This window comes from Formica exsecta, unplaced genomic scaffold (assembly GCF_003651465.1).
Source record: "Formica exsecta isolate Colony F162 unplaced genomic scaffold, ASM365146v1 scaffold191, whole genome shotgun sequence".
Taxonomy (NCBI): Eukaryota; Metazoa; Arthropoda; class Insecta; order Hymenoptera; family Formicidae; genus Formica; species Formica exsecta.
In genome coordinates, this window is record NW_021849211.1 from 456,132 (window position 1) to 474,019 (window position 17,888).

General features: G+C 34.6%; 2 protein-coding genes across 2 annotated transcripts; both read left to right on the forward strand.

Annotated features, from left to right (window-relative positions):
* Nucleotides 1–1,692: 1,692 nt before the first annotated feature.
* Nucleotides 1,693–6,755, forward strand: LOC115233880. Its single transcript, XM_029804504.1, has 3 exons — nucleotides 1,693–1,713; nucleotides 4,094–5,741; nucleotides 6,160–6,755. The coding sequence occupies exons 1-3, from the start codon at nucleotides 1,693–1,695 to the stop codon at nucleotides 6,753–6,755; spliced, it is 2,265 nt and encodes a 754-aa protein (XP_029660364.1).
* A 3,023-nt stretch (nucleotides 6,756–9,778) lies between these two features.
* LOC115233878 lies at nucleotides 9,779–16,287 on the forward strand. The gene is made up of 4 exons (XM_029804500.1): nucleotides 9,779–9,793; nucleotides 12,187–14,152; nucleotides 14,204–14,601; nucleotides 14,683–16,287. The coding sequence occupies exons 1-4, from the start codon at nucleotides 9,779–9,781 to the stop codon at nucleotides 16,285–16,287; spliced, it is 3,984 nt and encodes a 1,327-aa protein (XP_029660360.1).
* The last annotated feature ends 1,601 nt before the right edge of the window (nucleotides 16,288–17,888 follow it).

The window sequence follows — 17,888 nt, forward strand, 5'->3', positions numbered from 1 at the left end:
ATTGATAATTAAGTTCCATCATCATTATAACCATCATGACTACAAATTACTTAAATTTACTTTTTTACACGTGCAAGCAATTTTATTTTTAAGCAATAATGAGTTTTTGATACATTTTTCTTTTATTTCTATTTGAATTATACATTTTTAATTAAATTCTATTATTTTGTCATTACAATATACTCTTTCTATACTCTTCAGTTTTGTATATTATACCAAAATGATTCTAATAACAAACATAATATCTAACAATTAGCACATATAAATAATAACGACATTATTATTTTTATTTTGAGAAACTATTTATTTTTATTTATAAATAATATTGTTTTTAACTAAAAATTTTAAATAAAATTGTACTATAATATTAGTCAAAATATTATTTGATCTTCATTCAATGTCTGATTCATTAAACAAATTGCTCAAAAATATCAGATTAATTAATTTTCTTAATATTATGAAAATTATCAGCAACTTTATAAGTCACTTTTCATAGTGCAATTTTTTTAGATTTAAAGTTTTATTTTTACACAAGTTTATTTTATAACAAAAAGAAGGTATAATATATATGTTTGTGTGTGCGTGTGTGTAAAGGGTTTGCTGTAATTTCATCGTAAAAAATATATTAAGATGATGAAGTCAATTTAAAATAACAATGGATCGCGGCAGAAATAAATAAATAAAATTTATATTACTTATTAGGATTAGAAAGGATAGATTAAAAGATTATATAGCTTGATCAACTATAAAAATTTTATTTTATCGAGTGAGAATGTGTGTGTGAAAACGACAAAGTTATTTATCGGTAATTAATATGTCTGAGAGTGTATAAAATTATCGATTAGTGTTGACAGTTTATGACTGTTTATGACAGTTTTGCGATCTATGTTGACAGTCATGCATTATGGGAGGAGTATCTAATGTCAAGGAGAGAACGTATGTAAGTATTTTTGCGAGTATATCGGCAGAGAATCCTTTATACGAGAAAGCTGATGTCACGGAGACAAGTCCAACGGTGTAGGCGCACCGAGATTAACCGCTTAAAATTCTGATTGCCACTTTGTCATTAATTTTGCATTATGCACACGGGAGATGCTTTCTTTTTCATAAATGCATAATTTACTGGACTTTTCTGCAGATACATTCCGCGATATGTCCAAGCTAAAATGGAATTAAATGTGCGCTGCATTTCGTACACATTATACTTTTAAATACATGATAATATATTCTCATGGGCTGTATTCGTTATGAATAACGTAATTTTTCGAAGATGGCTGAGTTCTGTTTTTTATAAAGATGTATTCTATAATAGATCGATACTTCGTTAACGAGCGATCTATGGAGTTCTATGACATCTCCTTTTTTCTTAGATCCGAGACTAACTTTCTTAATCTGAATTAGAATATAAAGAATTTACGGCTGGTTAGTTTGCGTAATAGAAAAAGGCTTGCGTGATCAATATGTTCTGTCAGAATGGTCAATATGGTCTGTCAGAAATCACTACGCTACTGGCAGGTGTCTTCCCGTATCGAACGCGAATAGCGTTCGTTTCGCTGTGGTGAAACTATAATGATGGTATCTCTCTCACACAAGAAGCGAGGGCATATAAGGTGGGATGTTCTGGCCTCAGCTTCATCAGTACCAAACATACACGACAAGTTTGCTAAGCCAGCAGGTTTAAGGTCGGCCGTCATGAGTCTTGCTAGAGTATACGTAAGTACTTGAATCAAACTTATCTCCGATATTTAGTGCCGTGCAGGAACTTCTCTTCGTTCAAATCCTTGTTTCGCATCTTATTAAGTAATACTAGTGCTGATTAATATTGAGCGTGTTTGTTATCGTGATATAAATTATAAATTAATTACGTATGTGTGTGTCACGATCTATTAAAAATTACGTTTAATAGAAATATGGTTCTTTTTACGTTTATAATCTCTCTACACTTTTCAATAATTGAAAACTCTTTCTCTCTTTCTGTCAAGTATGTAATGTTTTATTAATAAAATTAAAATTTATTATTATCTTTCCGCGCGCGTTAGCTATTTTAATTAATATTACAATTTGCTTCTAGAAATACACCATAACTTCGTATATTGTATTGATTTAATAATATGGAAAAGTATTATATGAATAAAAAGTATTATATGAATGCCACATCTTTCTTTCTGCAATTTTTTTCTCGTTATTGTAATATATATTTTGTCTTCTTCATGATTATAATATTTTATTCTTTTCTTTTTTACATAAAAATTATTGAAGCAAGTATAATTTAAATTTTATGCTATCTAATACAAACACTCTTTATTAATAATCCCTAATAATAAAACGTTTTATAATTATAATAACAGAATTGCTTTTTTCATGATAAACCTCACCGACGCTGTTATATGTAATCGAAAAACTGACGGTCGCGCGTGAATAATACGTTATTGGCAGGATTGATCGCGCAAAATCCTTGTTGCAGCTGTTCTATAGGAATTTATTAATCTCTTCGATTGAAGGTTTAATACTGAAAATCTGTGGGGAATATTTTAACAGAAATTCGGCGACCGACATACGCTGTTATTTTTCAATGTATAATAGCTTCGAAAAATTCTTTTTTCTCGATCGCACGCAAACGTTTCCTGGATCCGATCGGACATAATTGCGGTGAAAGTACCTCGGATCTTTTTTTATGTCTACAGTCGCGATACGAGGAGGCGACGATAAAGTAGCCACGGCAGATGTGCTCTTGAATAAGTCAGTGAAAGTCAATGGGGATGCATCATCTCTTTCTCTCTCTTTCTCTTTTTCTCGATTATTCATCGCGAGGAGGATCCGATCGCGATCTTTTCGGCATTAGGTAACGTGCGGTTTCGCATCGACGTAACCATCGAGAAGTCGCAAGATCGGCGTGAAATCTGCCATCTCTCCGATTGCAACACGATTGATCGTGTTTTTACATTTCAACCGTCGTCAATTCGATCGACGCGTTGATGAACGGCTGTTTTTGACGGGTCGCGCACGCATCCTTCTTCATTCATGTCGCATGCTGAATATTTATTGGGTCATTAACGCCGGAATTGCAGCGCTGGAAGCAGCCGGCATGTTTACATTTGGAAAATGGGAAGGGATTTGATTGATACGATTTGTTTGAAAACATAATACTTTGTCGTTTTTGATGTTAAAAAATAGATATGATTTATAATTATGAAAGATTTATAATTATAAAAAAAGTTAGATGTCGTTTAAGTTTTATTTGCAATATATGAATTTTATGTTTAGTTTGTTTTTACTTTAGCTTGCTTAGTTTTTTTTTCTTTAGAGAGAAAGGGAGAGAGAGTTTTCTTTTTCTTTTTATTTATTTAAATAATTAGTACATATTAAAGTAAATTGAAAATATACACGCCAAAGTATAATTAAATTAAAGTATAAATAAATTAGTAGAAAATAAATTCTTTACAAATGTTACATATATTTTTTTGACGCCAATTTTCTTGTTTCGAGCATTCCGTTGTATTTATATAAATATGTATTTATTATTTTTTTCTTTGTCTAATTTTTTTCACTGATACTCATTAATGTTCTTCTTTATTATATAATCACATTTTAACATTATTAGATTCTTACTGATCCCCTTTATACAACTATTTGTACAGTTATTTTACTAGTCGAATGAAAAGCGCTTTCAACCACTATCATATTGCGTGGATGTTTAAAGAAAGCGGTGAAAATTGCAAGTGCGCGGCGAATGAAACCTGTTTTAACGATGTTGACCGACACACTTGACTCTGACTCTATAGAAATATCTTTCCATATTTCCTCCTCCGTCTGCTTCAAAGTCGTAATTATACACTTATCTTTGCAATTACAATATAATTTATTGAGAGATATCGATAAATAATACGAGCGCTATTTTACATTCTTTAAGATATATTTTATTATGGTTAAAAAAATTTAACCGGAATTTTCTCGAAGCAATCATATTTACTCGACAAACAGGGAAGAGAAGTGAAAGTGAGATTGCCATTACCGTAGTATCGAGATCGATGACTAACACATTGTTACATCGTTTTGCTGCGATTTCTTATATACATATGCCCCTGACTTTCAGATCACCGCATTCCTATTGATCTTCGGAACGTTCTGCAACACAGAAACTACCGGACGCAAAAAGATCAAGATGAATGACTCGGACAGCGTCGACCGTTCCGTTTCCGACGATGTTCCGAATGATACCGAGAGCGCGGAGCAAGAGCAAGACAGCGTCGAAAAGATCATGCCAATTTTACCGCCGATAATACTTCTGGATTTCGATAACAGCACGACCTCGGGCGATAACGCGACCGCCGACGAGAAGTCGAAGCGCACCGTCAACAACCACTTCGGTTATGGCTTCGACCGGAACGCCCTGCACGCCTCGCGGAAATACAATTATTATTTTCCCGCCGGGAAAACCGGAACCTCCGTGTCCATAGAGGAATCCATCAGTCCATTTCTGCCGAGGACTATAATCGAAAAAGTACCATCGTCGAGCAATCGGAAACCGGTCCCCGATTCTTACACGGATCTGAGATCCCAGCCCGGGTCGTACGAAATTCGAGATTCGACCAGATCGAATTTCCAGAATCCAACGAGCTATCAGTATTATAATCCTGCGGCGATATCCCAGCCTGTATTCGGGCTGCGAACGAAATTGATGAAGACGTCCGACCCTGAGCGATATCTGAGCTTCTCTTCAACCACAAGACCTCCCGTCGAGACGTACTCGAACGTGGATTATCGAGGCGGCGCATATGCGTCCACCACACCGCAGTCTTTGGTGCCGAATTCCGCGGAAACGGAGGCGGGTTACGTCACTCCGAGCCCGCAAAGTTACACCACCTTCAGTTCAAATCGATACGTTTACGTCACACCAAATCCGCCATCGTATGCCGAAGTAAATTCTCAGAGATACTTGGGACAGCATGCGATAAACGTGCAGGGTTACACGGCGCAAAGCTCGGTGGAATCCTCGACAGTTAATCCCATCGACACCGCTGCTTTCCTAGAAAACATCGGCGTTCAATCAAAGGCGAATTCTCGCGATTATATTCGACCTACTTTGAATACGGTGGAATCTTCGACCTCCGCACCCGGCGATGCATCCAGCTACGCGGAGAACGCCGGATCGTTCGCTAATATGCCCAGATACACAGTGGAGGATGGCGTCAGATATGAAAACAAGATATTCTGGAAGTATCCGGACGGCCGATTATCCGATACGCCGCCCATGACGTATGAAACTTACTCCGATTACCCGTCGCTGGAAGCGTTACAAGCTGCCAGGTCTCAGGACGCGTCGCAGATTGACGAGTCCGTTTCCGCGAAGAACGGCGTGTTGTCGCAAGGTCCAATGCAGTTTCCGATATCACCGGAACCCAGCGGTCCTCCGACCCCGTTCATATCGGCCGAGACCTTGTCTAGACCGTCGCAGCAGCAGGCATATCGCTTGGGCTATCAGAATCTCGTTGGTCAGAAGCAGATCGTTTCGCAGCAGGCAAGAACCGGCAACGGACTCTCCTCCACGTATTCGACAACCTCTTCGCCGTTGAGAAGTTCCATCAAGTCAAATGGGCAGAATCAGAAGTATCGGTACGAAACATCGAGGCGACCGATCTCGAAATACATGGTGAGCAGCCCGAATCCGGAGTACATCGATTCTTACACCACGGAGAGCGCTCCGAGAAGCACGACGCCCAGCAGAGGTTTTATATCATCGAGTGAGTTAATATTTTATGATATTTTTTCATATTTTATTGCAATATATCCCGTGAAAGATTGCTCAATAATAATTATATATTTGATAAAATAAATATCTCCAGAATAAAGAATAATTATTTTTCATAATATTTTATTGCTCAATATACTTTTGGCCTTTTAAAGATTTCTCAGATCATTAAATATGAATTCAATATAAAAAGATTAAATAATAAAAACCTAAATTTTAGTATAGCAGATAATAAAATTTTAAAATTTGTGTAATAATTTTTGTAAAAGTTTTTTTATGATTGCAAATTATATACTCGATCTGATATTAAAATTAACAAGCATATAAGTATTAAATGTAAAAAAAAGAATGATTATTCTTTTTTCTCGAAATTTCTTTTATTGATTTAATATTATATTATATGTTTCCAGCTCGCAAAAACTCAGCCAAGAAAACTAACGCGAGCGGCAAGAATCTGGATAATTATTCAAATCTGCAGTACGGAGACCTATTGAATTACAATCCGTCGATTTCGCAGTACATCAAGAATCCCGCGTCCATTCTCAACGTGCGGCCGACTTTTGTGCAAGCCGGAAACTCTCTCATACCCGTAATTATTCTAAGAGTAGACGGCGTATCGCCTATTCAATCCAATGCCACGCCAAACGTGAACTTGAAGGCCCTTTTGCAACAGTATCTTGTTCAGTATGCCAGAAGTATTGAAGAATTGGCGCAACCGACCAATTTTGATTTTGGCAGGAATCAAATCCCAAAAGAACAACCTTCATTCTCCACGAGTCCGCTGCAACAATTGGCACAATTAATACAAAATAATAATGCTCAAGATCTGGTCGGTAATCCTACGGAATCTTACGTCGGCAGATCGAGTTACGAGGCAAGCAATTTGGATGTCGAGAAAAGTCTCTCGAGCGTGAAATACGGCGAACGCACAGCAATCCGGCCGAAAGTGAAGAGCGTACAGATCGTGGAGGATCCGAGGTTAAAAAATCATAGAATTAAGAACTGAATTGTGCATATATGATAAAGAGCAGAAAAACTGCGAAGAGAAATAATCCTTAACTTTCGTGCTCTATCGTTCAATTCGATCTTTCCGCTAGTTGAGTTATACTTTAAAAAGAGTTGCAATTTTAAAAAGTAATAATTATATATTATAATAATTATGTACATTATATCCTTTTATAATTACGATAGAACACGAAAATTAAGTCAAAACGACTGATCGTTATGACGATACGATATTAGTTGCCAATAATAATATAAAGTTCAAAATTTCCCATATAAAAAAATATTTTTTACATTTTTTTATTTTCAAATATTAAATGATTGTAATGTACATTATTTGGCATATTTTACCATGTTAGTCTCGCAAATAAAACGTTTCGTGCCATGAAACAAATTAAGAAAACGGTAAAATAATTGACAATATATCGGACATTAGTGATAGTATTTAATGTGGGATTGTGCAATGTATTATAATATCTACAATATGTACCTGTGCTACTGATTTGCTGAGAACCGGAATCTGTTGATGTTAATATCTCTTGTTGTTCTGGGAAAGCAGTAGTAATCGAAGCACATTTGTGGCTTTGCAAATGTACCTACGAAAAATTAACCAAATTTTTATACTTCAGAAAGGTACCTTTTAAATCGTAGTGCTTAAGTTCTCATACACAATTTAAGATAATCATAATTTGTATACTGTATTGTTATAAACTAATAAAGTAAGCAAATAAGAAACAACTTTTTATACAAATTCTATTGCTATTATATGTACCTCAATCTTTTATATAAATTAATTGTTTTTATAAAAAAAGACTAATTTTTTTATTTTACGTTTTCGTATACTTTTTATTAATTAAAACTTAAACTCTGTCGGATGTTGCTCATTTTACATATTCTGGAAATATTGTAGGTTCTATAAACTTTTAGTCTGAAAAATTTTATACTATATTTTAGTAATAAGTTCTTTTAAATGTGTGTATAGTGATATATTCTATTAAATAAAGATAGTTGCATGTATAAAGATTAATTAAAAGCAGGAAATAGTGTAATAATAATTCTATATATGTGTAGAGAGAAAATGATGAATAAATGATGATTAAATTAGAATCTCTATATGATTGCTAAGATATGGTTTTCTGCTTTTCTTCTTATTTCTGTTCTTATACATAATATAGCTTGATCTAATTTACGTATTAAAAATTTTATTTCTGGAACAGGACTTTCTAAAAAAACAGTTAAAATATATTATACTATAAAGATTTGAAGTATCTTACAAAATCTAAAAAATATGAATCGTGTCTAAAAAAGAATTATTTAGCATCTTTTTTATTAATAATTTTTTGTCAGATATGATATCAATCTTTCTTTAATTATCTATAATTAATTATTGAAACTAAGATAACAAAATTTAATATAGAGAAAATAAGTGACAAAAATTTAATCCTAAATAAACTTTTTTTTATTAGTTTTAATTTAAAATTTATAAAGATAAATAAAATTAAAAAGGTAAAAAGATGATAGAAATGTATAATTAATAATGATTTTCTTCGATATTTTTGCTGAAAGAAGTTATTTTTGAATTGGTATAGAAATCGATTAAAAGGCAGTTCCTATATCATTAAAAGAATATTTTGTATGATATATTGCCCGAGCAACGTAGGTATGTATTATCTGATCATTTATTGGAAAAAAATGATGCACTTTAGATTGAAGCACAGTTATCAACTTTTCCTAATGATCATATAGTATATATGTATATATAAGTAAAGTAAAAGTCTCCGCCCTTACAGGAAGAATTGTTATCGATCTACGTGCCGCACATCAGCGATCATTGAGCGCAATTATGCATTTATTCATGCATCAATGCATAAATATTCTTTTGCGTATGTGCGTGTCAGTCTGTAATAATATTCCGAATTAAAATAAAAATACACCACCACATAATGGCGCATATATGGATGTGCATATTCAAAGATATGTGTATTGATGTGACCGGTGTCGTTGAACCGGGCAATTAACGTTAATTATCTGACAGGAGCTTAAGAAAGACGTTCAACCCATGCTCTACACAGTAGTCGTTAATTCTACGTTTTCACAACGAGAGGCTTCGATGATATCTGCGTTGCATCTACGGCAATTAAACGCAAGACATTAAACTGAACGCTCAAGCACGAAACACATACTCACGGAGAAAAGATCAGCCCGTGTTACACACAGGCGTTCATCTATGTTTGCGGACCGTATTGGGAGGAGTAGCCGTACCAGGCATAATGCGTGTGTTCTAGAGCGCATAAACTACGGCGGAAAAAATACTGACAAGTCTCGTTTGGTCCTGTCGGAGTCGAAAACAACGAAAATTGGGAGGCTGCAAAGCACCGGAAGTATTGATAGATTTCACGGTCGATGCAATTGCAATGCAAGTTCCTTGGATGCATTTCTTGTGTCTCGCCATGTACATATTTCTAAAAATCGCAGCGATTGCCATTTTCCACTGATTTATGATGTTCTTCAACAGCGTCCCTTGCGTAAAACTTAAAATATGATGATTTTTATTAAAAAATTAGACTTTTTTGTAGAATGTACATTACGGTGGAAGGTAATTCTGCTCTATTCTGTATATTATTTCGTTACTCATATCTCCATTTCCGTACATAGTGATTCCGCTGCTCGAGTTCCATGATAATAAAAAGTGGTATCACATTTTGCGATATACTGGACAACATTTCTCCCGGCTCGCTCGCGTGTTGCGAATGAAAGTACTCTCCGCAGTCGTCTGGTCTACAGGATAATATTTAGAACGATATTTTTCACTTGGCCATTAGACTGTATAAAGAAAATCGCGTATCTACTATGTGGCTCAGTTCTCGCGTGGAAGCTCGCCACGCAGGGTCCTTGGAATTACAAGACGAGGATACGAGATCGGATGGTTGCAATCAATGTGTACGCGGAGTATAGTGTGAGACACGGATCTTTTTGATTGTGTTTGATTTTTCAAGGGTCCTCAAAGAGTCAGCACGTTTGACGAAAATGATTTTATATTATGTAAGTACTTGGATTAAAGTACTTTGTGAAAATGTGAAGTTTATTGTGTAGTGACAAAATCAGTTGTTTAATTTCTGTGCAGATAAATAGTAAGGAACATGATATATATAAAAAGATTTGATCTAAATATAATATTGGTGACAGATTTTTTTCGTATACAAAATGCAGAAGAATATTTTTGCAGGATATGCATATATATATAATTAATTTATAAAATATATTTTACATAATTTATCACATACATAGAGGAAAAAAGAAGTATATTTGCGCGCGCATTTTCTTTATTCTTAATATAAACAATTTAAACATTTATTTTTAAATGCCATTCTTTTTTCTAACTTTATTAATAAGTTTTTCATTTATTTCTTATCTTACAATTAGCAAAACATACAAACACACATACACACATACTTATAGAATTGTTATCATTATAAAAATTTTCCAAAATAAATCCACATATAAAAATTACTATAGAACTCACTTTCTCTCACACATATAACTTCTTTGCAACCCTACGGTAAATAGAATATGCTCTTAAAGTTTGGTCCCACCCATTTCTCATATATATACTTTTATTTTATACCGCTAAAATGCTTTATGCTTTTACTTGATAATTTATTATTTTGTTGTAAAAACTTGATTTCATCATTATGTGATTTATATATTCTTTTTTTTTCTCTTTCTCTCTTTTTCTCTATTTGCATCATAGGTCTATTTTGTTTATAATAAATGTAAATTATTGTATATAAGTATATAATAAGTGTAAATTATTTATTGTAAAAAGATGTTGCGCTTAGAATTTATATTAAATTAAAAATAATGATATGTGCATGATAAAGAAAAACTTTTTTCATTATTTGCGTGTTCTTACTTAATTATCTTATGTAGTATTATGGTCTACTGATTACGATATAACTAGTAAATACTTTCATTATAGCCAGTTAAAATTTATAAATTTTTATAATTAAATTATAATAAATAAAATATATATTTAATATATATATATATATATTATATATATATATATATTTTACATAGTTTAAATATATAATTAATAAACAGTGATCTTTAAGCTTGTAAGTTTAATTAATTGGTTTAATTGCAATAGTTTAATTGTAAAATTAAATAAATGTCTATTGCTAAATACTGCAAATATTGATAAAGATAAATTACAAATTAGCTATAATTTTATAAAACTGTTGCATTATTATGTCAAATCAAATTAATTAAATTTTTTAATTTGAAACATATACTTTGAGCTTTAAAAATAATTTAATTTGGTCTAGTACTTAACACTTTTGATAAATATACTTTAGTACACAAAATTTCTTATACACATTAATACCCAGCCTTTTAATCAGATAATTAAATTTAATTATAGATGAAAAGAATAAAATCTGTGCACACCAATTATACTAACAATTATGAACAAATTATCAAGTGCATATATTAGTAATGTTAAACGCTTCCGAAATTTGATAGACAAAATTGTTTCCAACTAGATAAAGACATGTATATTAACAACATTTATTTTCATCGACAACTTCGACCGACATGTTTAACGATAGGCATGAAGAATTACATAGTTTAAATTGGCTATGTTTTCTCCACAATTACTTTTCACCGGCACTCTCTAAACGGTCGAGCTATGTGTTGTTCGTGTTTCTGCATTTTATAAAGGAAAAGTCATTTATCATATTATTGTACACACACTTCGAGCTTTGATAATTCTTTTTGCTATTTAAAATTATTAACTTAGCAATCATATATAACTCGTATGGAGGACCTATTACTGTCAAATGGACTCAAATGCTCATGAATCGGTGAGAAAGTCTCTGAAGATTTGCTTCCGTGCACATTCAGTCCTTATTTTTATCGTACACGCTCTGGCATTTTACTTTTCTAGTCTGTTTTTCTTTTCTAGGTCATCTCCTTGACGAAACAGCAATTAACGCTGCTTACTATCATAGAGCAGTTATCTAAACTTTGCAATGCATATGCTACTTTCTTTTTAAAAGACGTGCGATATTCGAGATATATCTCTAAAAGTCTCATACTTTTACAGTAATTGTTCTTCTTTATGGCCAATTTAATGTCAATTATATTATAATATTAATTATGCCATATATTGCATAAATGCATTTCTTATAATGAAATTTTCATTTTTAGTAAAAAATGTTGTTGAATATATATTCTACATGAGAATCTTGTATTGCGTTGCATTATGTTTTTGATTAATTTTTATTTTGTATATTTTACGTTTTATTTGGTTTTATATGTCATGTGTATAATATTTATGATATCTTTATTTAAGTAAATTTATTTCTAATTATTGATAGTTTATTTGTTTCAAATTTTAATTGCAATTTAATAACATATTTCATCTTTTGTAGGTCATATTGGTGGTTCTCAGCTGGCCGCAAATAAGATGCACAGAAAGCGTCAACTTGAAAAATGAGGAGATTTTCGATCAACTCGCAACTGCGTCGGAGAATATAGTAGAGGCTGCAAAACATTCAAGCGCGGATTCGAAAAATCCTCAAGAGCAAATCTCGCGCATATCATCAGAAAGCGCAACGATACATTATGAAAATTCCAACGGTTTTGTGCCTATGGTATCGTCTGTTTCTCCGTCGTACAACGATCCTGATTCGTACGATTCATCGTTAGAGACCAATGATTCGGAGCAGCAGGAGAATCAGTCTGAAGAGAGCGGAGATGCCAGGAATGCTGTAAGTGCTCAAGACAATTCGGACGTGAGGGCGAAAAAATTTGAGGAAGATCTAGCGTATTCCTCGGAAGCGAGGATCTTCTTGAATTATCCTGGATCGTTGACGAATCGTAGGTCTTTCGATTTCCAGGAAGGGCGGTCGAATGAATTCGAGTTGCTGAAGGTCAACAACAATACTCCCGCGGTAGCTAATTACCAGGAATTTTACAAGAACGTACACAGCACGGTGAACACCGAGACTGACAGCGAACCTGACACGTCTTCTTTGGAGCATCCGAATGAAGGAAGAGGGAAGAAAATCGAGAACTATGCCCACAATTACGGTCAGCAGTCGCAGCAAGCTAATGACGAAAATCCCTATGCGCAATACTCGTACAACGGCGCGCAAGATATAAAGAAAATTACTTATAAACAGGAGAAAGTTGCTGATAATTATCGTCAGCAGAATACCGCGAACTACGACAGTCACGGACAGAATGCAGCGGTCTCGTCCTCATCAAGGACGAATTATCAGGTCAATGAACTCACTCATAGCGGAACTTACGACAATGTAGCGGAATCGTCGAGAACACACTATCGATTCAAGCCGGTCGTGGTAGCTGAGTCGAGCAATTATAAAACAGACATGAACAGCGGCTCGGACACAGCCTTGAGGAACTTGGAATCTTCCAACTCGGGAACATTAAGTCACTATCAAGTTTATAACGATAATAACAGACAGCGCAGTTATCATCGCACGGAGGACTCCAAGAATTTCTCGGACGAAAGGACAGATTCCGAATACATCGAGCAACCGAGAGTGAGGATGCAAAAGACTCAAAGACGTCCGTCGTATCCTGATTCTTCTAGGAAACTTCCGAAAGAACATCGCAGCACGATAAACGACAGTACAGAAGAAGATAAGAACAAATACAGCTCTTCGAAAGTAAGATCACAGCGGTACAAGGTGAAGGCGAATCCATGGCTCAACGATCCTAATACAAATCATAATGACGAGAGCGTCGAGGACGATAGATACGGTTTCAAAGGCGGTAATACAGAAACAAAAGGCTCCAAAGTACACAACGGATCCAGACCAAAAATTATCAATTCATGGAATCAGATCTCTCCAAATTTCGAAATCTCTCAGTCTAAGAGAGTTGAACTGGATCAAATGGAGAAGCCAAAGTTCTTGGTTAATCTCGTACCCGTTGCAAACTTTGACCACGCGACCGCGTTAGGCAGCAGCCAAGGTTTTGACATGTCTAACGCAGTTCTGCAAAACGTTGCCACCGTCGCGCCAATTGGAACGTTTGGCACGACTGCTCCTTTCCTGAGCACTCCTCAGCCTGACCTCGCTCAGAATTTGGCTCAATTATCAAAGAACTTGGTAAACTTGCAGAATCTGGCAGTCTCCACGCCGCTGCCTGACATTATCGTCGGTCAGAACACTTATCAAAATCCCGTACACACGGTACTGCTTTCTCATTCAAACGGACAGAACAAAGATACTCTGAAGACCTATTTGCCAAGTACTATGACACCGGTATTTGCTTTAACGTCCAGTTTGAGTCCAGCATTGCAAAATATCAGAGTTCAGAACGTACAGAGTAACAATGTAACGCCGCGAACGGCATCCACTGTCGTTCATCAGATACCGATAAATCAAATCCACTCCGGTATACAACAACTGATAGTACCGCAACCGACCCTTCAAACATTCCCGAGCTTTATGCAAACGCCGTTTCAGACTACTCAGATCCATGTAAATCCTCACGGAACGCAGGGTCAAAATTTGATACATCATGGTAATTTACAGATACAAAGTTCGCCGACGGCGCCTACGCTACTGTCTGGTCCTGGTCAGACAATGCCGGAAAGCAGAATCAATATGGAATCGCAGAATAAAAAGAACACATACTCATCTTCCGGTACAAACTTTCTGGCCTCTGCAAGTTTAGCCGTTGGCCAGAATGAACAGAAGCAGCCGACTAACATCAACTCATACTACTTCCAGAATCATAATACACAGCAGATAAAACCTCACGAAATAATGCCGACTATACTGCAACCCAGTGCGACTTTAAACGGAATAACTGTGAATACTCAGCATCTAATCCCTCAACAAAATTTGCAAAATGGCAATCTGATTATGCAACATCCGCGCGATCAGACGCAGCAGTATGTCAAGCTACAAAATAATGGTGCGGATGCTATGCAGCAGTTACAACTGAATAAACAGTTGATAAAAAATCATAGATTAGGCGGTATCATGTTGCAGACTGCCGACAGCGCGGCTAGTCATTCAAACAACATTGTGAACGCGCTCGAGACATCGTCAGGAAACGCGCATCTTCCGAACGTGGGCACTAAAAACGTGGAAATCGTAAATCCCAATATTAAACCAAGTCCAATCGATACGACATATCAGACAATGCACTATCCGGCTGCTGTTCTGACGACGCCTATTCCAATTTTCAGTACGATCGACCCGGTTAATCCGCAGACCGTTGATCTTCAGAATTACGTGAATTCTTTGACAGAAAACGGGAATAAAGCTAAGCAACTAGGCGCGGTGGATATCAAAACGTTGCAGAATCAAGAACGACCGATGTTCAATCCCATTAATTTTGTTCCGAATGTTGACATCATTAAAGATCAAAATGCTCTTAACAATAAATTGCCGGCCCACGAGCCTATTCAACAAGGTTTGAACTTGGTACCTGTCATGCCTGGGGGAAATTTCTTCAAACCGTCATATGCGGCGCAAAGCGAATTGGTTGTAAAACCGAAGCTGGCTTCGGATTTGCAGAATTACGCCGAGGAAATGTTTAAAGAATCTTTGAAGACGATGTACAACTCACAGAAATGGAATAATGACAGAAAGCCCCAGGAGAACGGACAGAATCTCGAAGCGAACGATTTGGCAAAGCTGAGACTCGAAATGCAGAAACTGAGAGCTTCTTTGACGGAGTCCAAGTATAAAGACAGTCTCGAGGCGCATCAGAGTATGCAAAACGTGCACACGACTGATGCGCCACAATCTTCGAGCGGTAAAAAGAAACCAGATCCGCTGCTAGCAACCTTGGAACATTTGCTGAAAACTCGACCCCGTGGGCCGATACATATTTACCATGGCCTTGCTCAACCAGATCACAAACGTAAACCGGAAGATTCGAGCTTCAATTATGACGAGTTCAAAGGTGGTAGCCATGTAAGAGAATTTCTCACACCACCAAAATCAAAACCTTTGCATTCGAAAAATCCTTTTGACGACAAGCCGAAGAAACGACCAGGATCCTTGAGGTTCAAAAATAATCCGAGAAAACCGGCAAGACCGAGCAATTTGCCGCTTAAATCCGGCAGACTAGAAACATCCTCTAGTGATATACATTTGTATATGGATCCGGATAACTTTAACTATGATTCTAGACATCAGCCGTCCTTTGATAGATATTCAGCATTCACCACGGCAAAACCAAATATTGGTAAAATTTTGAGAGAGATTAAATCGTCAAATAACAATAACTATGACATTAATCATCCCAGAATGCATAATCTTCTCGGTTTGTTAATGAAGAATAAACAATTACCGACCAGAAACACACAGAACTATTATAACAATAAGGATCAGGTGAAGGAATATTTCGAGAGCGATAAGCATCGGCTGGAACAGCAGTTTTATAACAACATCCTAAGGGATTACATGAACAGGTCCGACGTTGCGTCGCAATCGGATTCGGTTATCAATAAGAAAGTCTATTCGGGGAACGGTACCGCATAAATCCGTAATCAAAAGTACAAGCGAGACGTTTGATCACGAAATGCGTTTAATGTATCTGCACGTGATTCGTAGATCCGCTCGCGAAACGACTAGAATTATGTTATAAGTATGTTTATCTTGTTTATAAATAAGTTTATCTTGTTCGATAAAAAAAGAAAAACGGACCAATTTTTTCTTATTTGCATTGATAAAAACTGTATGGTGTCAGCATTAATCGCGCTATGAAGATTTAATTGTATGTATAGTAGAGTAAATAACATTTTATACGAAAGTTGAAAAATTAATCGTTAGTATCGAATGTGTTAGTACGGAACATTCGAGTCGAGGGGAAAGGAAATGCATCGCTCATGTGTAAGATGCTCTAGAGAATATTATATGTACATATTAACTTAAAAAAGAAATATATATACATCTTGTAATTTGTACGGCGTTTATCACGCTTATGTATTACCAATTTTATCTTTTCATCGATATATCTTTCACGCATCTGTTTCTAGAAACGTATATTAAAATAGAATTAAAAACCAAGTAATTTTTTTCCATATTGAAGAAAAATGCAGAAAATTTTGCAGAAAAGAGGTAAGTATTAGTAAAATTTCATTTTTCTGTATGTGTTAAATATAACTGTATAAAAATTTATATTTATATGTATTAAATGTTTTTTAAAAATATTTTTTATTTAATGTCAGAGCAATATAATTATGGCATATGTATGCTTATATTTTTAAATAGAAAAATGCTTTCTTTAAATCATATTATATAAAAAAAAATCTAATAAATTTAATTATACTTTTGACATTATTGTTTCAAAAATTCCACACATAATCTTTCTAATAACTAAATGAGTATCAAGTTTTTGCACTAACAATTTCAAGACGAGACGTTCTCATAGTTACATTAATATCCGTAGCAGTTTTTTCCAATCTTTCTGTGAAAAAACCAGATTGGAATCAGTGAGTCTTGTTATAAAACTAGGCTAATAAAAACATTTAACCTACTATTTCAGAGAGAAAATATTTTTAATCAAAATTGAAAAAGCTTTGTATTATAATCTCTAATTTTATTATTTTATTATTTATTTTACTTTAATTATAAAATAAATGTTTAAGTGTGAGAATACTGTTTAAAAAATATTACTAAATAAGAAAAAAATTAAATTATACATTACTATGTAAAAACTCTCTATATATATATAATGTTTACAAAAAAATTAATAACATAACGTATGTAAAAACACAATCAAATTCTTTCCATTTGATTGGAATAATTATTCAACCGTAACCCACAGAAAGAAAAGGCGTTCACCTCGTGATATGTAACAGTCATTAGTTTATAAATTTACTGAATAGAGCTTATATATACACATTAAAACATTTTTATTATGCAACTGTCACTTTCTCGGAAAATACTCAGAGAATTGGACACAAATTTTTCTCGAAAGAGTTTCTGCTAATTCATGATACTATTATGATACACTCGCGCAAGTTTCCTCAGAATAATGCAGTATAATTATAATACAATCAAGGAAATAATCTCTCTTTCACTCACTTTTCTTTTGTAAATAATGCGACTAATATTATCTCTAAAAAATTTTTTAATAT